Here is a 25,448-nt window from a genome sequence, read left to right on the forward strand (position 1 = left end):
GATACCCAAGGGAGGCTTGCCTCTCTCTGAACAGAAACAGAGGAGTGGATTGGGGTGGGGTGGGGTAGAAGGAGAGGAAGAAGAGGAAACTGAAGTCAGGATGTAAAATAAATAAATAAATTAATTAAATAAAAAAAATATTGGAGACCGTACATAATTTTGAAAACAGCAAAGAGAATTACATGTAATTGGGCAGAGGTACACAGAAGATATCTGAATTAATATAAAACTCCAGTTAAATATCTTAAATACATGGACAGCTGCAGTTAACAAGTCAGAGAACAAAGACTAACCAGGTGCTTTAATAAGTGAAAGTCTACAAATAGAAAGTTATTTCTAATTAAAGCTCAACAATTAAGAAATGGGTGTGCTGGGGGCAGGGATAGGAATTTCCAACTTCATGTTTGCCACAGACATAACTGAAATAAATAGAAACTAAAAAGTTGAAAGTAAATAAAATTTTAAAAATATATAAATAAATATCAAACAAAGTATGTAGCTATTTTAATGAAAATAGAACATAATTGTAAGGGGTACGATTTACAGATAGAATCCTAACATTTTCATAAAAGACGGTTGTATAATTTCAAGCCTTAATGTATCTAAAAGCATTGTTTCAAAATATACAAACAATACTAAAGAAAGGAAACCCCAAGAGAGATATTTAGAATGTTTCTATGAATACTGATGGTTTAAGAACATAAAGACATTACTATGAATGGAGAGGAACTGAAGCCCTAATGTCCTCAACCTTGTTAACTACATGGAAAAGTACCTGGCTGGCATGGCAAATATTATATATATATATATATATATATATATATATATATATATATATATTGCTAATATAAATAAATATCTTTGTATCTTTGGAGCTTGAAGGACTTTTGAAAACACATAAGAGGGAAACAATTGATAAATGTGGTGGTCTGATTAAGAATGACCCCATAGGCTCATATTTGAATGGTTAGTCCCCAGTTGGTGAACTGTTCATCTGTGAAGGATTAGGAGGTGTGGCCTTGTTGCAGAGGTGTGTCACTGGGGTCAGGCATGGAGTCTTCAAAGTTCAGGACATTCCAAGTTAGCTTTCTCTGATGCCTGTGGACCAGCATGTAAGCTTTTAGCTACTCTGCAGTGCCATTCCATTCCTGCTGTCTGCTTCTATGCCACCTACTGTGATGGTCACGGACTCCAAACCTCTAAGACTGTAAGCCTCAGATAAACTCTCCTATAAGTTGCCTTGGTCATGGTGTCTTAGCACAGTAATAGAAAAGTAACTAAGACAATAAGTTTCCATGAAAATTAAGAGCTCCTTTCTATTTCCTTATAGAGTAGAAAAGGCAGGCCACATGTTTGAGAGAGTAGTTTTATAACATATAAGTTAATAAAGTATTAGTAACCAAGAGATCAATGCATGTCTCTAAGCAAAATACAAATAATCCAATGGGAAAATAAAGTGAAAGATACAGAAGCACATTTCACTGAGAAAAATAAGTGACTATTGAATGCATAAATATATGCTCAACTGGTTATCTGAGGCAGGGAGGGCAAATTGCAGGTTTACGGCATTTGGGGATATAAATGACTCCATCATGGTTGATTTCAAGCTTCCAACCTCCATCAGTGAACATGGCATTGAGAAGAGACAAGTTCTCATGAGCCAGTGTCTATGGGTCCCAGCATACCACTATGTTAGTCATTAGTAACTAGGGGAATTCAAATTAAACCATACTGGCATAGCAATTATTATACCAACCAGATGGATAAAAATTCAAAATGAAAGAAAGCCAAGGATCAGCAAGGGGTGAATGGTAATTCTGCTCCATTCTTCATGGGAATACAAATTAGTTAAAAATACTTTCAGTCACAATTAGGCATTTACTTATAAAGCTGAACATACAATTATCATTCACCCTGGAATACTATTTCTCATAGGTAACAGTTACACATGTTGAGAAAGTTATATGTATCAGAATGTTCTCAGGAGCATGATTCAGAGAATAATACAGAAATAATAAGACTTCCCATTAAATACAGAATGGATAGCTGCATGGTGGTAATTCCTGCAATGAGGAATAAAGACGGAAAAAGATACTAACTAGCTACAAATCAACCTCTTAAACAGGCAAAACTAAACAAACAGGGAGTAGATATGCAAGTAATAAAATTATCAATAAAACGGTAGACACTAAATCCAAGAAAGGAGCGCACTCTGTGAGCAAGGGCAGTGGATGCAATCTGAAGAGGGGTATTGTGGTCCTTCATAGGTATTAGTAATGCTTCATTTTGTTTTTTAAAAATATTTATTTTTTCTTATGTGTTATATATGCATGTGCAGTGTACATGTGGGTGTGGTTGCCCATGAGGTCAGAAAGGGCATTAGGTCCCCTATGGTTGGAGTTACAGGTTGTGCTAGTCACCTGGGTGGTAGGAACAGGTCCTGGGTCTTCTGCAAGAGCAGCAAGCACTCTCTTAACTACTGAGTTATCTCTCCAGTACCAAGAATATTTTTATTTCTTATGTGCCAGATGCATTTTTTTCAAAAGCCCAAATACAAATTTGAGAACATATTGATAATTTAAGGGAAATTACAGTAATAAATAAAAGCATTATGACAGAAAGAATCCATATCTAAAACATAAATATTTAGGTGCCCTAGAGTTAGCTCAGTTGGTAACGTGCTTCCTGTGCACTCTATGGCTCAAGTTCCCTCCCAGCACCCATGTGAGGAGCCAGGTGGAGTGGCGCGCATGCGTCATCCTTCTCTGGAAAGGTGACCAGAAGAGGCGCTCAGTAGTGCAGGTCCCAGTGTGAATCTCTGTGAACACTCCTCTCCTCCCACCCCCAAAAGATGGATAGCTCTCTAGGAAAGATACCTGATGTTGACTTCTGACCTCCACATGCAAGTGCACACACACATGCACTCACACGCCAGTTGATATGTACTCTGCCCCTCCCAAATAAGTAAATAAAGATAATTAAATATTTGAATCTTGTTCTATAGTACCTAGGTCAACAGATCTTAAGCAGTCTTACGCACAGTTGAAAAGGTTACTTTCGCCCACTGGTATCAAAATTGGAAAATACTGAATCTTGAGATGTTTAACATTTAATATCTCTTCTTTCAAAATAAAAAATAAAGAAAATTGATTTTAGAGAGGTAGTTTAGGCTCTTATTAAAAGGGATGTTATGAGATCCCACATAAAGCTACAAAGAGGGAGAACATGAATGATTATATTGCCAGGCAACTTAGGAGAAGAGAGAATGTAATAACCTAAACTTTATACAACAGAACACCACACTGGGAGCCGGAGGGCTGGTTCAGTGGGTAATGGTGCTTGCTGCATGAGCCTGGGGATCGGAGTCTGTTCCCAGGAACCTACATACAGGCTGGTGGAGAGAAACAACTCCACAGCATGGTCCTCTGGCCTCCACATGCACATTGGGTCACATGCCCTCTCACCTCCAAATATCCCCTCACACAAACGCTGATAATATTTAAAAACTAACAAAACCACTGGATAATTTTATGTAAACCTCTTACAAGTATATTTTCAAAATACAGGGCCACTGAGAGTTCAAAAAGAGAGCACTGCCCAACACATACAAGGTCCTGCTTCAATCTCCAATGCTACAGGAAACAATAGCAAAAATTTGAAACTATTAAATACTGGCAACTTTTGCTTTAAAAGTAACTATTTTATTAAAAGTTTTATTTTTAATATTTGGTAATTTCTACAATTTCTCATAATTAGGTTAAAGTTACATGGCATTGTGGTGATATATTATGTCTCCCAATATATAGTGCACCCTAATAAAGCTTATCTGAGGATCAGAGGAAAAGCCAGCCACTACATTAAACACAGAAGTCAGACAATGGTAGCACACATCTTTAATCCTATCACTCGGGAGGCAGGGATCTGTCTGGATCTCTGTGAGTTCGAGGCCAAAATGGGAACAGAGCCAGGCATGGTGGCACACGACTTAAATTCCAACACTAGTTAACCATAAAGGTCTGGAGGTCTGTACAGACAGACAGGAAGTGATATCACTGGGTGGAGTGAGGAAGTGGGGTGCAGAACAGAAAGGCATACAGGTGTGAGTTTACAGGAAGTAGCTCTCTTTGGGCTGAGGATTTCCAAGTGGTAAGAACATGGCTGGCTTCTTTCTACTTTTCTGATCTCTCAGTTTTTTACCCCAAATATCTGGCTCTGGGCTTTTATTAATAAGACCCTTTAGCAATTTGTCTTACATGGCGTAGCCACAGCTGCTGAAAAATGCACACATATAAACAAATTCCTAAGTGTTGTTGCTTTCTTAGGTGCTATGTGCTCCTTGATGGTCTCCTCAGTGCTGGGTGGGTCCTCCAGCCTTCTGTGAGCTGGTTTAAATGAGCAGATATTGGGGAAATGTCAAGGGCTCTTTAGAGCCGAGCAAAGAAAATATCACATTTTCTGTTAGAATTTTCTTTTCTAAAACTAGTTTCATTTTTATTGGTAGGTTAAAGAACATAATAAGCCTTATATGCTCAAATATTCATAAATAGCTCAAATTTGTTTTGTATTCTCTTGAAGGCTGAATGGGTTATATATATAAACACTCATTATTAATTGAAGAATTTCTACAAAGCTATAAAATATCTGCTTCAATTCATTCTAGTTTATACTTGGCACACATACACACCACACACACACACACAACACACCACACACACACACTATGGTTTTTGAAGGTTAGTCATAACTAAAGATAGTATACTGTGGACACTTTCCACATAGAGATGTTCAGCTTGCTTCCTGCAAGTACTGAGTATTCATGTTTTGCAATTAAGAGCTCTTCTAGAAGAGCCCAGTTTAGTGCTCCTTACACTGAAAGAAACAAAACAGAACAAAACAAATTCAAGCTTGGTTTTCTTCTCATTGGTCATCATGGGTCTCGTGTAACAATTCATTAACGTGTCTACTGCTATACTGCCCCAAGTTCTCTAATCAAAGAACAAAAACTCATCCGGGAATCGCCTCCTTCCACCTCCACAAAACAAATTAGCAAGCTCAAAAGCAGAAAGAAAAAACCAGTGCCATCAATTAAATGTTAAATAGTTCCAGGCCTGAATGGCTGAATGGAACAATGGTGACCAACGACCCAATTAATTCTGGGCCTGTGCTTTCTTTTCCATCTCCAAGCTCTCTGGATAAGGGCAGGCTCACAACTTCCACACCACCCTCTTCACGACACAACGTCCTATCATTGAATAACAGAAGACAAACACTGACCCAGTTTAGACGTGCAGATGAAAAGAAAAAATGAAAACAGGGCACGACAGTGGCAAGGAAACCATGGTAACTAGAGAGGGCTGTTTGCTTACTTTATTTTGGTCAGAATAATCAGCAAGCTGAGCCTTTAGCTCTGAGATCTCAGCTTCTAGCAGATGGATCACTTCTTCATAGTCCATTTCCATCCCATGCGCCTGCCTCTGTGCAGCTTCAGCAAGATGGATCCGGCTTCGAAGAGCTCGTGTTTCTTCAGCTACAGCTTTGGCTTCCTAAGGAAGTTAAAAGTTATGTCAAGTGAAGAAAATGCAAAACATATGTCTGCAGTCTATACAAAGTATTTTTCTCATTTTGGCAGTTGTGCTTCCAAAGCTTACATCTCTGTGTGCTTTATCTTCCACCTAAAACTAGTGAGCACGTTATCTCATTATATGAACTAGCTGCCCTGCCTTTTGTTGGTTTCCTGAAAATTTTTTTTGTATATTTTTTTTTTTCTGTATAAAGATTCTGTATGAATCTTTAGCATCACCTATCTAGCATCACTTTTGGAAAAATGAAGGAAGGTAAAGAAAACTGAAAATCCAAAATAGATGAGTAGGAACTGATTCAAAGGTAAAAGTAAGCTACAGAAGAACAAGTAGGTGGAGGGGCTGGTTCTCTCAGAAGGCTCCTGCAGCTTCATCAGATGCTGGGCTGGGGGGGGGCTTATAGTGCGGCAGGGCTTTCGACGAGCACCAGAGGCAAAGCTTTCTTCCTGGACATCAGACTGTTACTTCTTGTTTTGGTAGTAGCATAATATCTAATTGTTTATCTGTTGGATACAATGTTCAAGACACAATTACTAAATATACAATGTGTGCTTCATCTGTCTTTGCTCATTCAATTTTTGGAATAATGTCCAGATAAATGGATTAAAAACTATTTACACATAAGCAATGAGAGACCTAGAGAATAAACAAGGTGATCAAATGCATATAGACACAAATTTTGAGCCCAGGCAGGTCTGCTTGGCTTTAATACTAATGATCTCTTTTCATCACTTTACTGTCTTTGGATGACAGAATAAACAAACAAACAAACAAAAACGCTTCAAATACTGGCTATACTTTCCACTTTGGAAGGTTAGGGTGGCAAAAGCCATTTGCTCTCTCAAAATGTACCTTGGTGCTAGGTCACAGTCCCTAGGACACCTGTATAATTTAACATGACAAGTATTATAGCATAAATTCTTCTTTAGAGGGTGCAGGAATCTCTCTTCTCTGTAATGGAACTTTCTGCTCCAATTGCTATAGCTAATATTAAACTATGGCTATTTTGATGTCTTGAAGCTGTTATGGAGCATTTGCTTTTGTTGGAGCATGAAGTACTGAGAGAAGGAGAGCGTGTGGGGTAGTCGCAAGGGCCCGTTTTCATTCAGCATCAAAATAATTGCTTATTATATGTCAATCTCTGGAATATGCATGCATTGTATATATGGAAAACTCTCACCCTTCAAAATCTGCATTCTAGTTTGGGGAGATAGACAGTTGCTTAGGCATGAGTTATGATCTCCATGAGAAGAATTGACTAGAGACCTGCAAAAGGGACCATGCCATGATTTCCTGAAGAGAAGATTTTTGGGCAAAAGGAGCACATGTGCAGAGGTCCTGGGATTGGATTGGGCTTTGTATCTTGGGGGAACATCAAGGCAGTCAGTGAGACAGAAGCAGTGAGCAGTATGGGAAAGACAGGGAAGTGGGAAGATACCAGGGCAGACGTAACAGTGAGTGTGGAGACAGGATGAGCTGGAGAGCAGGCCATTTGAAAGAGCTTGATTTCCCTTAGAGCGAGGTTGGAAGTGACCAGAGGGCTTTTGAGTAGAGAAAGTGATATGAACTGGCTTAGGTTTTCAGGGGGTGCATTTCACTACTCAGTTAAGAACAGACTGTATGGAAGGACACAGGTGGGTGCAGGAAGAGGGGGGAAGGGAACAGTAAAGCCAACTGTGGTTGGCCAGGGTGGCTGTAGGAGAGAAGACAGATGAAGCAGTAGAGCTCCAGTAGTTTGAGAGTAGAGCAACAGACTAGGTCATCAACATGAAGTTAGCATCTACTTCATACAGGCGACTGTGGGAATATCATGTCAATACAGTATAAAGGGGTAAATAATACTTTTTCTGGCTCAGGCTAGAGCATAAGGTGTGATGTAGATAAATGGTGTAAGGAGTGTTAGATAAAACAATCAAATCAATGTGGACAAATGAGCAAGAGGGAATGTGGCCTGTGAGAAATGACATCAGGCGGGTTTTGACTGAGGTAGAGGGATCTACTGGAAGACAACTTTTTGTTGGCTTGTTTGTTTTTAGAAGAGACATATAAACAAATGAATTAATCAACTTACTTTTAAAAGGTAAACCTGGCAGCTGGGTGTAAAATGGAGTGGTATGAGAAGTCAACTGCCCTCTCTACCTGTCACTCAAAGATTTTATCCCTTTGTATCTGAAAGCACTTGTCTTATACTAGAAGGGTGCCTTTGGACATGTGATGAGAAAGGGGGATGTACCTACTGCCAGCACCTGTCAGTCCAGCCGGGTGACCAGGAAAGTTCCTAGTGACACACCTGGGTCAACTTCACACCAGACTGCTGCTGCACACACAGGAGGTAACAGTTCACTATAAGAGCCCTGTCCTAAAGGTTTATGTGTCAAGCCAGCTAACTGCATATGGTAGTATAAGGTATGTCTAGAATTATCCTCATTTCAAAGACAGGGCACCAAAGCACAGAAAGCTTAGTGGCAGGCCTGGGATTTGAACTCACACAGTTTAGTTAATAGAGATTACGCTCTTGGTTGCTAGTCCACACTATCTGGTCACTACAGGAAATGTTATAAAAAAATCCTTTCTAGGTACCAGTTATCACCAGCACCAGCCCTGCACTAACTTAGGATGTGGTTATAACAACAGACTCTCAAACACATTTGAGGACACTGCACTGCTCCCCATTTTCTATTCAATCAAAAAAAAAAAAAAAAAGCCTCTGAAGTGAGAGAGGAAGGGCAGGAAAATCACCCCAGCTGCAGTGAAGAATCACTAATTTGACGATCTGTCCTCTTCACACTCGCGTCGTGCAGCTTTTATTCCTCTATAAAAACAGCACTTTTATTTTTGCTCAAAGAACGCTGGTTAATTAAATGAAGAATCTGGATGGGATTTATGCAGCTTTTGCAGCGCAGCGACGGTAATACGGTGTGAAATACGGCTGGGTGGTAAGAGATGCAGAGGTTTTGATGCTGAATAAATTCATACCATTTCTTTTGTAAATGTATAACTGTCAGGCTGGTGAATGTGACCCCTTAGCAGGGTTCTAGCCCAGTTCCCACTGAATGGCTGCTTAAAAGATTAGTGCACGAAAGGATGCCTTTTAGAGAAAGCAGGAAGAAAAAGATAACCGCAGTGGGCCGGATTTAGCCAGAGAGGATCACAACAATCCATTTTCTCTTTTCCTCCCAGGCTGTCTTCTAATAAATAACTGCAAAGCCTCCTATGTCAGTAACAGCTGAGCTGGAATTCTCTCAGTGCCTCGCCATCAACCTGAAATCCCAGTCAGGACAAATACAGTAGCCTTTTACTGATACACTTTGTGTGAGCTAGAGGTAAATGGAGATTACAAAGGTAGATCTTAAAAGAAAACAAAGACAAAAGAGCAGGCCAGGAAACCCAGCTAAAAACATGCTTTTAAGTATTAATTAGTATAATCCTGAAGTGTGAAGTACAATCAGAATTTTTCTAGGGGCAATAATGAGAAAATGCCTTCAGTTCACAGTGCCTCTTTGTTAAACAAACGTTTGCCTCCCCACAACTTTGCAGTGAATCTTTAGGAAAGAGAGACCAAATTCTTCTTTGAAAATACAATTCAAGCTGATGATAATCTTTGTAGGCCTTAGCTAAAGGCCACTGTGCTGTATGTTTTCACACCTGTAGCATTTTTGCCCACAAAGTAACATGATCTACAACAAAACAAAACAATAACACTTGCTTAGTACAAAAGCATATGCTTTGGATGGGTCCTAGCTAGGTCAGTATCTTAGATCTGAGATCTACTTTCTATCATTTTGCCTACATAATTCTCTAAGACTCAGCATGTTCATCTATATAGTGAGCTCTAACAATTACAAGACCATAATAACTTTCACAAGAAGGTTAAAGAATTATTACCATCCTTGTTACAGTTTTTCCTTTTGTTTCTTTGTACTATTTCAGGAAAAAATGTACATATCATGTATGCCATTATACAGCCTGACAAGCTAATTTATTAAGTAAAGGCTTTCTTGAAGTACTCAACTGGTAATACTAGCTGTCTGGAAATGTAATTTGCACATGTCTTTTTAATGATAAAAAAATTACATGAAACTATCCTCTCTCTAGGTATGAGTGCTAACAGCTCTCTAAAGTAGGAGAAGCATTAATTGCTGTTGCAAACGTGCAATTAGCTCAGAAGTCCACAACACTTACAAGCTCTATAACTTATAAGCTAATCAGTAAATCTTTCAAATGTCAGTGGCTGACAGGGGAAAGCAGCAGATTGCAAGGAGATATGTCTTCAGTAAGTTATGCTACCACCAAGCCCCGAGAACGCTTCTCATCAGCTTCCGACATTTGCTCACTGGAAAGCCTTTCTGAGTCTTGGGGCCCATTTACAGTTTTTCAAAAAAAAAAAAAAAAAAAAAAAAAAAAATTAAGGTTTACTGCAGGAAGAAGGCTGTTCGGTGAATGAGAATTGTTTAAAAACAAGTTATGGCCAGTCTCCTTAATTTGTGTATCTGACTTACTTTTTAGTTGTCTGAAAGGATGATCTCAAAGTGCTTTGCAGATATATTCATGAATGAATGGACAACACACCCAATAAACATGAATGAATTTAGAGAAGACTTTAAATTCACAAAACACTTTGGAGACACCCTCTTGCTATGTAACCCAAGCTGGACTTGAAACTCAGTGTAGAACAGGCTAGTCTCAAACTGAGTTGATACTCCGCCTCAGCATCTGAAATGCTAGACTAGAGCATGTAAGACCAAGACCACTCACAGAAAACTTATTACCTGTCTCTACGCCCCCACCTTTCTTCCTATCTTCATGGGCAATCCAGGTCTAAGGACTGTAGCACCTTACTTGATCAGCCATTAAACACTTGTGAGATCTTTATGATGCAGTTGCAGCCATTTCTTTAATTCCTTTGTATCCTCTCATCAGATTGTGTTTTTACCATCTTGTGCACGGGATGAAACTCCTAAGGGACTTGCCTCCTGTGTCTGTCATTGTAATGTGCTCTCCACATTGCTGAAGGATCAGTTTATCAGTCAGCAGTCAGGTTCCAGCTTCAGTAACAAATATGGGCCACAGTAAAATATATCCTCCTCTCCATATTTCAAAGTCTCCACTAGCAGCATCCAAGTGAGCTTCTAGCTTTAGTATAATTAAACTGTCTTCCATGATGACACACATAAAGATTCACACATAGCCTAATACACATCTACATAAGAAATTAAAAGTACATTTTATGGTATTTATCAAGCAAATGAGATTATATAAAATCTAAATAAAATGAAGCAAATGTCAAAGTTAAAAGAAATGTTATACTTCCACTGTTTGACAATTATGTTATTTTTGCATTAAAGATTTAAAATTACAAATATTTGTTTATATTCCCTTTTCAACATGTATTAATACAGTAAATGCTGTCAAGGATGATAAAATCTTAAAGGTTTGTTCCAACCCACCTAATCCTTATTCTACAATGTAGGAAGCAACACTTCTTTTGTTTTGTAAGCGTATAAGATTGATAATTGTAAGTTCAGAAAACAGGGTTTAGTGTATATGAAAAATAAATCTTCACTGTTCAAAGAAAGAATCACTTAAACTTTCTGGAGGAAAATTAGGTCAATCATATTATAATTAGCTCTAATTAACCTTCCTAGGGTTGCCAACTTCTTTACCTGTAGCTACCACTCTAAGAGGTACAAAACCCATTTTCTGCCTTTGGACAGCAAAGAAAATACTTTCCAATCTCCTTCACAAAGAGGAGTTCCTAGTCAGGACAGGTATGTAAGTACATAACTCAGGTAAGTTGTACCAAGTGATAATCTTTAATATATATATATATATATATATATATATATATATATATATATTACACACACACACACCACACACATATAATGTTAACTAGTTTAACACCATGTTTTAACATCAGAATGGTTAACCCTGAACATGTATTTTTTTTTAGTGTACTGAAAGTTGACAAATAAAAATCTACGTGCCATTTAGTTACAAATGTGCTCAAGGAGAATATTATAATACTGAAAACCTTTCATAAGAGTTTAAACTCTTTTTATAGACACAATGCAGCTCAGTGGCTACATCTTTAGATAATAACCATGGAGAATTCTTCCAAACTTTAGGGTTTAAGTGGCTCTCTGTCATTAAAGAGAAGTACATTCACTTCAAATTAAGTCTGAAATACAAATTTATTAAACTTTTTTTTGGTGTGTGTGTGTGTGTGTGTGTTGTGTGTGTGTGTGTGTGTGTGTGAGAGAGAGAGAGAGAGAGAGAGAAGAGAGAGAGAGAGAGACAGAGAGAGAGACAGAGAGAGAGACAGAGACAGAGAGAGAGAGAATGAGAATCTTGTTAAGATCTTGAAGTTCAGAAGGGAGGTACAATGTAGGACACAGCCTAAGGATGTAATTCACATATAAATAATTATAATATCTTATTCTAGTCAATGAGGTAAATAAAATAGTCACTTGCCTAGCAAATAATTATTGAAAAAGTACTGTAAAGATGGAATAGGTGAAACAAACTTTAGGCTATGTAAAAATGAGTCTATAACTAAGGGTGATACCACAAAAAAACAATAAATGTTTGCTACAGGAAACCACTTGGGGGAAAAGTGTATACTCTCATCTTCCACTACATGCTGACAGAATATTTTCAGCATTAAATAAAGGTAGGATGGGGATCTGGGTAAATATGCATCTGATATATGGCCAGGAATACAGTTCTTCAAAGATTTTAAAAAGAAAAAGATAGTAACATTAAAGTGACAGTACAAAACCACTAATGTTCATGCAACGAGAGAAGGGATGTTTTGCACAGGTTAAAATGGGTTGGGAGAAATAAGAGTCAATATCTAGGCTGGGCGATGGGGGCACACACCTTTAATCCCAGCACTCGGGAGGCAGAGGCAGACGGATCTCTGTGAGTTCGAGGCCAGCCTGGTCTATAAGAGTGAGTTCCAGGACTGCTTCACAGAGAAGCCCTGTCTCAAAAAAAAACCAAACCAAACCAAACCAAACCAAACCAAAAGCAAACAATAAAAAAGAGTCGGTACCTACCATATAAGGGATCTCATATACTATGGGGGAAATGGGATGAGGCAGGTCTTAAGAGTATGAGAGAAAAAGATAAAAAGGCACGAAAGGAGAAGCAGTTAGACAAAGGCTCGTGGAGACCAGTAGATGTCATTTCTGCCACATCAGCAAGTGCAAGTGAGATGGAGCATGGTGAGAAGGATAATTGCCTGGAAAGAAAAGAGTCCATGAGAACATCCAAGGGTGTGACCCATGACCTAAGGTCTTTCTAGTTTTTAATGGTTCTATCGCTCATTTAATCTTTACTCTGAACACCAGGCTTACACTCAACATAGGAACTCTGAGTAGATACTGCAACCATATCGTAGCCATAGCAACACTTGAGTTTGCTGAAGCTTGTCTACAGTGCTGCATTCACTTCAAGTGAATCACCAAGTGCAAGTGCTGCCTTTAACACTCAAGAACTACAATGGAGATCTCGTTAGTCTCCAACTCAGGCATAGACAATCTCTCCAATGTACATTTTAAAATAGAATAATTTACTTATGTGGGTCAGCCAAGACTAGATGAGTCTTTTTGTAGCTCTTCAATATTTGTGAATAAATCATTAGTACCATGTCATGAGTCCCACATGACACTAGGAGTACTGAAGGTGTTTCTCACAACCGAACAGCAAGATAAGACTTTTATAGTACCAACCACCTTATCACTACTTCCTCCTTGGATCAAATGTTTCGTTTGTCAGTCCAACTATTATATATTGCTCGATATTTTAAAAAAATTTGGCATCTACACAGATGTCTAAAGTGGAACCTAAAGGTGCTCCATCAGCAAATGATATGGATTTTTAGAGGTATGTATTTGTTTGTTCTTAGATAAATAAAGAAAATTATGGAGGGTGAGGCTACAAAACCACTTGTTTGTATACAATACGTCTCAACAACCCACCAGCTTCAAGGTCCCTACTAGGAAAAGTTCACTAGAAGTGATGGTTTTGCTCTATTTTACTCTTTTTTTCTCCCTACAGTGCTAAAGGCTGTATGTGTTAGCCTTCATGGTACCTTCCTATAAAACCCATATTTAATACATGATTTAAAAGGACTCTGTCAGTTCTCTCTTGCAAGTTACTATAGGCATGTGCAAAGTGATGGCTGGAGGATGGCATGTTGTCCCTTGCTGAGCCAGACCATAAAAGACGTATTGTATGGAATGCTCTCTTCACCAGTTTCCCATAGGGAAACCTCCTACAGGTAATGGTATAACCAAATTAACTGCAGGTCTCCATACCATCACTTTCTGTCCAAGTTCCTCCAACACTGAAAATGGTCTCTAATAAAGTCAGCACAATTAAAATAAGTTTATAGTACAGACAAGACAGAAAAAAAAATGTCTCTTGGAGTCCTTGAGACACCAAGATCTTCTCTAATGGAAATTCTGAGGTAGATGCTTGTATTAGTCATTCCTGCTATAAACTAACTGAGTGGGGTAACTTGTAAAGAAAGGTTTAGTTAGTTCCCAACAGCATGATGACTGACAGGTCACTTGGCTGTGTTACATCATGGTGGATGGTGTTATGGTGGAAGTACAAGTGACATGGCGCATGTGTGAGAAGGAGCAATTGCACGGAGAGGAAAGGGTCCCGGGAGAACATCCAAGGGTGTGTGACCCATGACCTAAGGGTCTTTCTAGTTTTTAATGGTTCTATCGCCTGTTTGTATCTTTACCCTGAACACCGGCCTTCCAACAGGAAACTGAGGAGATACTTCATCCATATTGTAGCCATAGCAACACTTGAGTTGTTAAAGCTTGCCTGGAGTGCTGCATTCACTTCAAGTGAATCACCAGGTATAAACAGGACAATGACTGGGACTCTGGGAAAGCACGTCTCCTGCTCCTTTTGTCAAGTAAGCTTTCCTCACCTTAGGCAGTGTCTAGGACAGTCTAATGGTAGGGAAAAGAGAAGTCATTTTCTGATCATAAAAAAAAGAGAATTAATGCTGAAAAATATATCCAAGTTTACTTGTTTCATAAGCTTCTTGAATCACAAATGCCCCCCCCCCCCCCCCCCCCCCCCCCCGAGACAGGGTTTCTCTGTATAGTTTTGGTACCTGTCCTGGATCTCGTTTGTAGACCAGGCTGCCCTCGAAGTCACAGAGATCCGCCTGGCTCTGCCTCCCGAGTGTTGGGATTAAAGGCGTGCACCTGCACCACCACCACCACCACCACCACCCAGCCTTAAATGCCTTTCTAAGGTTAGTACTGAGTCACAATTATAATACCACACAGCGATCTCATGTTCATAAAATCTCACCTAGTAGTCACATCCTGAATGCTAGCAGTAGAAAATCACAACCAGGAAGGCAACGTTGAAACAGTCCACCGACATCTTAGAGAAAACTAGTTTTATAATGCTCTCATCAACAAAAAAGAGCAGCCTGTAGATTGCTACAACATTCCAGATGGATCCAAGAGTTAAGATTAGTGAAAATAGATGATGAAAAGCGGCTTGCTATATATGGTTCCATGTGTATAGGATTTCCAAATGACAAAACGTGGAGTGGACAATAGATTAGCAGTTGTCAGGTATGAGGAGAGTGTGAGGTAGGAGGTGGCCACGGCCCAAAAGAGCAGCACGAGGCATCTCTCTGTAAAAGGTCTTTAGAGGAAGCAGAAGTTATCAGTCTAAGAGGAGGAACATTTTACTATACCATGTTTTTGGGAAGAGGAAGGATTGATACAACGAACATCTGTATTTTTCTTATTTTCTTCCCTCCAATGATGAGATGGTATTTTAGAATAACTACTAGTACTGCTACAGAAAAACTATTAAAAGTTCAAATTACCAAAAGCTAAGGCGATATCCGGAGGTCACCCACATGTAAAAATTAGAGGTGTCCTTGTTTCTTTTAAAGCCACAAGGAAACACTCCTGAGAAGTGTGGGACTGGGACCATGCTCTTTTTTGGTTGTGAGCCTAGCCTTTAACGGCTGAGCCATCTCTCCAGCCTGGGACTACGCTCTTTTTAGAGATCGGTAACTTGTTTTCAAAGTTGTCAGTCTTGCCTCATCCACACACCCAGAGAGAGCTGCCAGCAGTGTGTGCTGTGGACAAGTCCACGCCAGAGAATCCTGAACTTACTCGACCTCCTATTTCCTGCCCCTCTGAAGTCGTCAGCCCAAACTCGGCACAGGTGAGACAACTACAAGTGGACCAGGTATCTGATCCTAGCCAAGCTGCAAATAAACAAACTTCCCGTGTTCCATCAGGCAAAGACCGGTTCAGACAAGCCAAGTATTTTGGCGTTGGAGTATTCACCAATTCATGTTGCCCGAGGTCATAACACTACCTTGGAAGGACATTTAAAAAACAGCTTGAGTGTGAGGGTGGGTTTTAGAAAGTTGTTGATCAAAGGAAGATGCTACAGGACCGCCTCATGCCTGTTAGAAGTTGTTAGAACTTGAAGGAAAGAAAAAAATGACAAGTAAAACTTCATGGGAAACTGTCCTCATAATTTAAACAGCAGGGCTGGGCTATTCTGTAGGGCATGAAAAAAAAAAAAAAAAAAAAAAAGGCCGGGTTTCAGAAACCAGTCAATTCATTACAGAAGCAAGAGTATGAAGTGTCATGGTGATCCCTGGTTGAAGAAAAACAAGGGGCCAGACCCTTTCAGTGAAAAAGGACGCCGATGCCTAAAGCTTGTTCTTCTATCTTTTCTTTCTCTGCCTTTTGCCCACTACTCCTCTCTTCCCCTTAGTTACTCGCTGATTTCTTTTTAGGTCACTACACTAAAGGTAAATCCGCTTCCGTAATTTAAAACAGCTGAAGAACTTTTGAAAGGAGAAACCACGATGCTTTTAGGACTGGTTCATCATTTTACAAGATACAGTCTCAAAATGAATTAATAAAGGGACCTTCCCCATGAACTATTGGTCAGCGAGACCCCAGAGCTCCCTGCCCCCCAAACACCACATGCTACTGCCGTTGGCCTTGCTTCCCTACCATAACTAGTTTGTAAGATGCTATGGCTGAAGACATAACACACTTTGCTTGTAGGACACAGAGAAACCCAGCTGAGCTGACCTAGAAACTTCCCCCTGGCTAGTTTCCATAGTGCTGAGAGGTGCCATGCAGGCGACTGAGGGAGAAGAGCATCAGAGGACTTCCCCAGTAGTAGTGGACCCTGTCTGCCACAACCCCACCTTCCGGACACTATGTGTCTGCTGGTGCGGCAGCAGCATGACGGTTATGGGCACAGCCGCCCACTTTCTGACTGGATTGGAGGCCCACTGTACAGGAAGAATTGGTGTAACTTTGGTAAAACAAACAGACAAAACAAAACATGGCTGGGGAGGCCATAGGCCTTAGGAGGGAGCTTACTAATGTTGTTCTGTTAAACGCACACGGTGTCAGATGCCTGCTAAATATCTGTTTCAATGCACAGATTAGTGCTGCTTTCATCCCTGGTTAGAGAATCTCCTTTTCCCGGGGAGCAGCAGTCATTGTAGAGCCTTGTATCTGACCCAAGAGCTGAGACTCAGTGACTGCTGAGTGAGTGCTCAGCCCTAAAGTCAGCATCTCTATCAACCCCTTCGAGGCTCCGGGAATATCTGCTGAGGAGGCAGAGCACAGCGAATGTCAGAGACCAAGGATGGGAAAGTGCTGTGACATGCTGTCCTCAGAACACGACATGGCCACTGTACTCATGAACTCACAGCAGCTACAGTTACCCAAGGTCCCCGGGATTCAGGCATGCATGGGGAGGGGCTCACAAGGCACTGTCCTAGCTAAGGAGCTATTCCCAACTGATGGCTGCGGAGGGAGGTGGAGTCACTATCTTCAGGGGTGCATTCACTGGCAGGTGGAGGACCCCACAACCACCAAGCATGCAGGCGTCACTAATTGGACTCAGAAGGTTATAAAAAGAAAGAGAGAGAGAGAGAGAGAGGAGAGGAGGAGAGAGAGAGAGAGAGAGAGAGAGAGAGGACACATTAAGGTGGGATGGGGAAGTATAAAGGGTAAGGGGAGAGACGACGGAGTGGAGTGGAGTTGGGGGTGGAAATGATCACAATACATTACACACATGTAGGATACTGTCAAAGAATATATCAAGATATTAAGAAGAATACAATTAGGATATTCTACTGATGAAGAATAAACTGACTAGCAATATGACCAGGACAGAAAAAAGAGACTGAGCATGATTTTTACAAAGATATTTGGAGTACAATATTTTTTTTAATATATAAAAACTGAGCAATAGTGAAACATATTTTTGTAAGTGCACCATGAGTTTGCTAGAAAGTTTTTTTTTTTTTTTTTTTAAATAACCAGCAAAGAACGAATGGATTCGTCGTTAACTCAGAAGGAAATGCCCCACATCTGTAACCCTGGCAGCGGGAGAACCTATTTGGTTTATGCAACAAAGGAAACCATTTTTTTTTAAATTAAGCTGGTAATTTCAGTTATGATAAGGACAGAAAAAAGTACTTTGTAAATATAGATATAGTTCTTTAATTAAGTAACAAATTCCCACATACCCTAGAAACTTTCTAACAATACTAGCGATCTGCAGAATTAAAATATGTAAACCAATTACTTTTCTATAGTTTCAGGTACATGATGTAACAAAAGAGAAAATAGCTGACTGAGATTTCAAGATCATTTATCTCAAAGAACTTCCAAAGTTTTGGTGAAATGTTAATTTTTAGCTGAGGAAAAAAATTCAAAATGTTTAGAATAGATATTTTAAAGGAATATTTCAGCTAGATAATGAAAAGCAAGTGGTTATTCCAGCAGATGGTATTCCAGCTTTGTCAGAGCAAAACACTGAATTTATTGATGTTTTTAAACAAGCGTTTTATTATTTTATTACACCATAAGAAAGATACATATGGTTAAAAACCCCACAAACCTGTGCTTAGCTTTCTGGTGCTCATTGTGTAAAACTGCTGCGGGCACAGTTTTAGTCCCATTATCTAGTAATCAACAACAACAACAACAAAGGCAGTACAATTTACATTTTCTCATTAATATCACACTGCATATGAATGAACTAATTCACATGAAACTCTTACAAATGGGAGATCTGAATTCTGAAGTATGAAACAGTCAGAACTTAAACTGCCATTGAAATTGGTAATAATAACAAACAATTTTAATTACTTTATATTTTCCTCATATGTATCAACAGGTAAATCCTACTTATTGATAGATATTATATGAATTGGCTACAAAACTAAAAGGATCTTAAAATGTTTTGCAGCTGATACTGTTTAGTGCTATGACCAATGTATGTCATTTCCTGGAAAATGAAGCTATATTACTGAGTTGAAAAGAATTATACAATATTCTTAAGCGGATGTAGTTATGAAAAAATAAATTATTCTAAAAAAGTTATGTGAACATGGATAAAAATATTATAAAACTTTGGGATTTAATTCAGTTATAAGAAACTTTTAAAGTAAGCTTAGAGAAATTTGAGCACATGAATTTATGTTTTCACATAAATTTTATTAAAACACAGGTCCAGTATTTCCAATCAAAATTTAATATTATAAAGATGCTCTAAAAGTGGAAAATAATACTATTGTAAAGATACAGTGCAAAAAATATGAAGTATCTCATTAAAAAATTTTAACATTGTTGCATGCCAAAATATTTTATATGTAACAGATTAAATATATGTAATTTTATTGTTTCTTTCTGCTAGTCCAATTTAACTGTCTGTAAGTGGCTTTTATTTTTCTATTGGATGGTATTAAATTGGACCTTTACAATAGTCTTTTATTTGCTCTTCAGTTACTTCCTAACCCCAATGTTAAATTAATCTCTCATTTTTTTTCCTTCTTCCCTTCCTCACTTTCCCAAACATAGGAGTACCTGTGCCATAGTCTGTGGCAGCTGTTGCTGAAATCAGAGGTCACTGTCCCCAAGAAACACTCTCATCTCAGGAGATAAAGCTATGAAGAAAAACCTAACAAGTACATTGTAAAGGATGAGCAAAAGAGATTAGCACTACTCAAAAATCCTCCCGCCCACCATGTAGGTGGTGGTACAGGAGACCAGGGGCCTGGAGAAAGCGGAATAGAAGGGATGGAGAAACACAGCGGGGTGGAGGTGAGGAGAGCATGAGAGGAGTCGGTTGGGCAAGATGGCAGATCCCGTTGGCCAACTTGTCAGCTTTGGCATCTATTTGGTAGATTTTTGGCTTTTACTAGATATGACAGTAAGTCCTACTGTAAGCATTGCTGATCAGATGGAAAGGGACCCTGGCAGTCAGGAGCCAAGGAGTACCATGAAGTCACCTCAAACGAAGGAGCTTACTGCCCTGCTTCAGGGAAAGGCTTCCCCAATGTAACAACTCTGCTCTGCTAGGGGAAGGTTTTCCCAGCGAAGTTACTACAGTTCTGTTCCTTTCTGCTCTGGCTCCAGGGAAAGCTGTTACTTCCCTGCTCCGTTCCATTTGGGAGACAGAAGGTCTCACTCAAACCTCACTCAAGAGATTTATTGAGAGGGAAGAATCCAGGAGAGTGGCTGCCTCCGTCAGGGTAGAAAACGGCAGAGGCCAACTGAACAGGCAGAGAGAGGCTTACTTATATAGGGCTTCTCAGGAGCAGAGTTTTTCCAGGGTGAAGATTTTCAGGGTGGGAACTGTCAGATTTCAATCCCTGAGTTTAGACAAGCTGAGAGGTTGGCTGGATTTCGAGCTCAGAGATTGGTTGGTTTTCCTGCTCCGGGATTGGTTGGTTTTGGTGCTGAGTTGGTCAGAGGCAGAGTGGGTTTCTTTGGCTCTGGTTTCATGGCTAGGGTGTGTTTCTTTCACTGGCCCGTTTTAGGCTTTTGGCTCTGGTTTCAGGGCTGGGGTGTTTCTTTCACTGGCTCTGGTTTCAGGGCCAGACTATGTATGTCTCTTTGGCTGGCCCTTTTACCCTAAACCTACAGTTTTTTTGTTAAGTTTTTTTTTTTTTTTTTTTTTTTTTTAAAGCGTTTAATCTGGACTATTCAGGGGTGAGGCAAGGGTAGAAGTATGATATAGAAGGAAGCTGACAATACCAGGAAGATGGGCTTGGAACAGAGAGGGCAGTGCTAAAGAGTGGTAAATACTATAATTATAAACATTCAATTAAAAAACATTCAGCCGACCTCAAATTCTACAAGGATAATATGTTGGATGTGGCGTGAAAAAGAATGTGATCAGATTAAGGGTGGGAGGAAATGCTCATTTTTCTCATTGGAGGCAGTTGATTGTTGAATCTGTAGGTTAGTATTCAACGACCTATGTGCTTTGGCCTCAAATTTTTAACTTAAATGTCATTTCCTGTCCTCTTTATCTCCATGTTTCTATTTAGTAATTACAGTGATGATATTACAAGAATACTTAACTGCTGTTTTCTACGGATCAGCTGACAAGTTATCACACTGAAACTCTGAAGTCCTCGGGTAAATTACAGGTTGACTTTATTATTACTTCATCAGACACAAAGAAACAAACACAGTGAAAATTACAAACACAAAAATGGCCTCTGGCCCTACAGACATGCTTCTTCCTGCTATGAAAGAATGTTCACACTGTTTATAGCCCAATATGAGAAGTTCTCTAATCCCTCAGCTAGAATTTCATTTACCCTCTAAACTTAATGGCTAAAACAAATTGCAGCCATCTTTTAACATTCCTTCTATGACTTCTAACAGTCATGATAATACTTGAGTGTTTACTATGGGTGGTATACAGCATACTGTATGGATTTACTCTCACTCAATTCTGACATTCTTGGGACGGATCCTATTATCAAACGCAGACTTAGGAAGGCAAAGTAACTTGCTGGAGGCCACCTGCTAACATGAGGAAGGATGGGGGTACAAACCTACATGGTCTAATTCTCACATGCATTCAGTAGCCCCTTATCTCCTACACCTGTGCTTCTGCACATTCACCCATCATAGAAGAGTAAGAATCTGGACTCTTCACACTTTCATCTATCTTGTTTCCCTGTTTATTCATATTAAGTTCTGATACAGATGACTTATTGATATATTTGATGTTTTTTTGTATAATGGACAATAATCATTTCAGAGAAATAAATACCAGAAGGCCTTATGTGCACAGGTAGGTATTGCCGGGCAAAGACAGCACACCTGCTGGTTCCTTTCCTTACGCCCTTCCTTTCTTTCTCAGATTTGTGTCTTCTGTCAGCTTTAGTGTAACGATTACATCAAACATAGTTGGTAATCAACAGTTAATGCACCCCAAGAACTTAGGAAGACAGAAAGTTTTAATTAAATGTAGTGAGAACATCCTTTAATTTATTTTACACATAAATTTAACTAGGAAGATTCATAAATCCCACTTTCAGAACACAAAGAAACACTGAAATGTAAAGCATACTGAAGGTACAGGTACTAAAGACATAGAAGTAAAAAAAAAAAAAACTTAAAAGGCATAACATCAAATAGTTCATAAAATAAGGGTTGGGGCCAATTAGGTGCTAGGAGGGTAAAGATGTCCATGGCCAGGCCTGATGAGCCAGTCCATTTCCAGAACCCAAAGGCAGGATGAAAAGAACTAGTTCTCTAAAGTTGTCCATATGCACTTAGGCACCATGTATGTGTGTGTGCATGTGCATGCAGGTGTGCGTGCACACATACACTTTAATTAAAAACTAAAACAACAAAAAAGAGTGTTTAAACTGTAATTCTATCACTTTGGAGGCTGAGGCAGGAGAACTGTGATTAGTTTGAGGCTGACCCAGGCTACAGAGTAAGGCTATCTCAAAACAAAAGTCTGAAAACTTGCTGAACTATAGAGGATTTAATATTGGAGGGGCTTAGTCCTGCCCCAACTTGGTATGCCAGCATGTGTTGACTACCAAGGGAAGCCTTAGACCCCTTTGAGGAGTGAATAGGGGGTGGGATTGGGGGACATGGGGGGACAGGAGAAGGGGAGGGAGGGGAACAGTGGGTGGTATGTAAAAATGAAAAAGTTTAAACAAAAAAAATAATAATTTTTTTTATAGGTCTAAGAATAGCATTATTCTGGAAGATGTCTCAGTGGTTAAGAACATTTGCTGCTCTTGCAGAGGACCCAGGTTTGGTTTCACCACCCACATGGTGGCTCACAACCATATATAACTCCAGATCCACTGGATCCATGGGTTATTCTGACCTTGGACAATAGGCATGCATGTGTTGCAATATGTACACGTAGGCCAACATTCATACACATAAAATAAATTAATAAAACTTAAAGAAAAATAAAGAGGAAGAAGAAGAATGTTCTTATATTCTCCACCCAGATTTCCCAACCATACCAGATTTAGCCTTTGGTCAATATGCTGATGAATGAGATACAAGGTATTCTTATAAAGCATGGATATTTAGAAGCTGTTGCAAAAACACTATGTTTTCAACCTCCCTATATTCAACATGTATATGTATGTGTATGTAACATGCATGCATGCATATGGTTACTTAACCATGTAGAGTAAATTACATAAATCATAGCCCTTTCCCCTTAAGTACAACAGTATTCCTAATAAAGATATGTAACTATAGTTCATTTAGGAGTTTCAAATTCTAGTCAATATTTTTATCAATCTGATCTACCTTCTGCATTCCAGATTGGGCAAATCACTCAGTAATGTCCTTCATTATTCCCCCCACCCAGTACAGGATCCAGCCTTGGGTCAGGCATTTGTTTAGATTTCCTGTTTCTTAACTCCTCTTAATGTCCAGCATGTATCAGGTTAGGGTGAGTGGTTCTGAAGAATACCACACACACACACACACACACACACACACACACACACACACACACACACACCCCAGATGTCCCCTGAGGTTAGACTTAGGCTACACACTCTCAGTCAGAATAGCACACAGGTGACACTGTGTCCTTTTCAGGGTATCACATTTGGAGTGACGATGACTTCTTCATTGGTGAGGACAACTTTTAGCATCAAACTGTTTTTCTCAATTTTCCACTGCATAATTACTATTTCTCCCTTATAATTAGCAGTGGTTTGGAGAGTTACTTTTAAACCACATAACTATGTAGATATCTTGTTCATTAAAATTTCCTCCTAAATTTAGCATCTTAATTTGTTCCCTAATTCAATCCTTACTAAAACATTCAAATGCTTCTTTCCAAATCTAGCAGTGTTGCTGCTGTCTCCAGTCTGCACTCTACAATCACCATGAGCCACAGTGCTGCTCTCTCCCCATCTATTAGCTAATCTAATTATACATGGTACGGGCTTGTGAGTTATCATTATTCCACGGTGCATCATTTACGACTATGATTAATGCTTTGGTGTCCTGGTTCATCCAGATGCAGGCACAGAAGTCCTTGTCAGGCAGCTCCTCATGGTGTGGCTCTGTCAACTCGAGCACTTCCTACTTTGTGACGTTGCTCGAGGAGTAACTGAACTTACCCCTTGGCCCTGAAAATGCCATCATCTTTCTGGGCGTGTACACATGTGGTGGTAGGAGGTTCTGGACCCTCCAAGAGGGCTGCTCATTTGATGCAGCTTTTCTAATTCTGGAAAGTTTGACTGGATAATTCTCAATTTTAGCCTTTTTTGTTGTTGTTGTTCTGACTGGTTTCTCCAAGAAATTCTACAATTTATTGTCCCGTTTCTAGTGCACTTGAATATAAATCTTGGAAATTTAATTTTCATTTCTATTTCTTTACTAAATTTTCACAACTGTCAGGCTTGGTAGCAAGTACCTTGACTCCAAGAGCCATCTCACTGGCCCTAGTCTTTCTTGTCTTCTTCTTTTTAAATTTCAGATTTGAGGCATATTTCTCTTAGCTCCAAATACTTATTTGGCTGAATGTGGAATGTTGCGTTACAGCTGTCTACCATTTTGTTACTCAATTGCTGTGCACATTTTACCAGGACTGAACTTTAATTCACATTAACTTTTGCAGTTTGGTAATGATGTTGAATTTTTTTCTCTTTTTTTCTTTTAAAAATATTATGTCATAGACAGGTCTTAGGTCAAGAGCACCATCTTCTGTGTAGGTGCATTATGGGTCATATTACTGATAGAAACAGGGTGAGAAGTAGGCAGATTGATATGTCTTCTCTTTCTGTAAGATCCGTCATTTTCCTCTTGGGTTTTTTTTGTGTGTGTGTGTAACTGCCTGGTCTCACTGTATTCTGTTAACTAATTTACCTGATTCTTCCCAGAAGCTTTGACTCTCAGTGGCTGCTACTTCGGGGGTGGGGGGCACACTCTTCTGAATCCAGGCTGAGAGCCTTCAAGTCCTGTCAGATGTCTGGGATTTGGGCATTGATTACTACACCTTCTCTTTCTGGGCTGATTTCACTTCTATTTCATGGATTCTTGTGTCTCTCTACTCTTTTCAGAGTCCTTAATGCCTTCTCTGTTCTAGGTAGCCTGGGTTTGAGTGGCAGGCTAGCTTCAGGATTTACTTTGAAAATAATTTATTCTCCTTATATGTACTTTTGGAGGTTTATTCTGGTCTCTGTCGTGGCCATATTGAGGATAGGAGTCACGTGTGGCTCCGTTTGTTTTCTCGGCCATTTTAATGCTTTCCATGAGGGCAGTGTGACAGGGATTCAGAAGCAAGCAACCACCACAGGTCTCTAACAGGGTTCTAGAAACACTTACTCAGAGTATTAACATTCAGAGTGGATTCACTGTTTGTGCTTCTACTTTTTCATATTTCTATCTGTCTTGTTCTAATCTGTTTCCAATTTGGTGAAGACTATGGAAAATGGAAGCAAATTCTTAATCATTCACTATTAACAACTAACTGTAACAATGCTCTGTGGTGTAGTTTTGGGGAGGAGTGCTTGTTTTGTTT

General features: G+C 39.4%; 1 protein-coding gene across 1 annotated transcript in view; it reads right to left on the bottom strand.

Moving 5' to 3' along the window:
- The window catches only part of LOC114692867 (syntaxin-binding protein 4), a gene marked incomplete at its 5' end in the record, with an annotated part of 130,834 nt that overhangs the window by 76,185 nt on the left and 29,201 nt on the right, over positions 1-25,448 (bottom strand). Inside the window, 1 exon segment of the mRNA XM_037201879.1 lies at positions 5,367-5,543. Coding sequence (XP_037057774.1) covers positions 5,367-5,543 — 177 coding nt within the window.

The sequence above is a fragment of the Peromyscus leucopus genome, unplaced genomic scaffold (genome assembly GCF_004664715.2).
Source record: "Peromyscus leucopus breed LL Stock unplaced genomic scaffold, UCI_PerLeu_2.1 scaffold_214, whole genome shotgun sequence".
Classification (NCBI taxonomy): Eukaryota; Metazoa; Chordata; class Mammalia; order Rodentia; family Cricetidae; genus Peromyscus; species Peromyscus leucopus.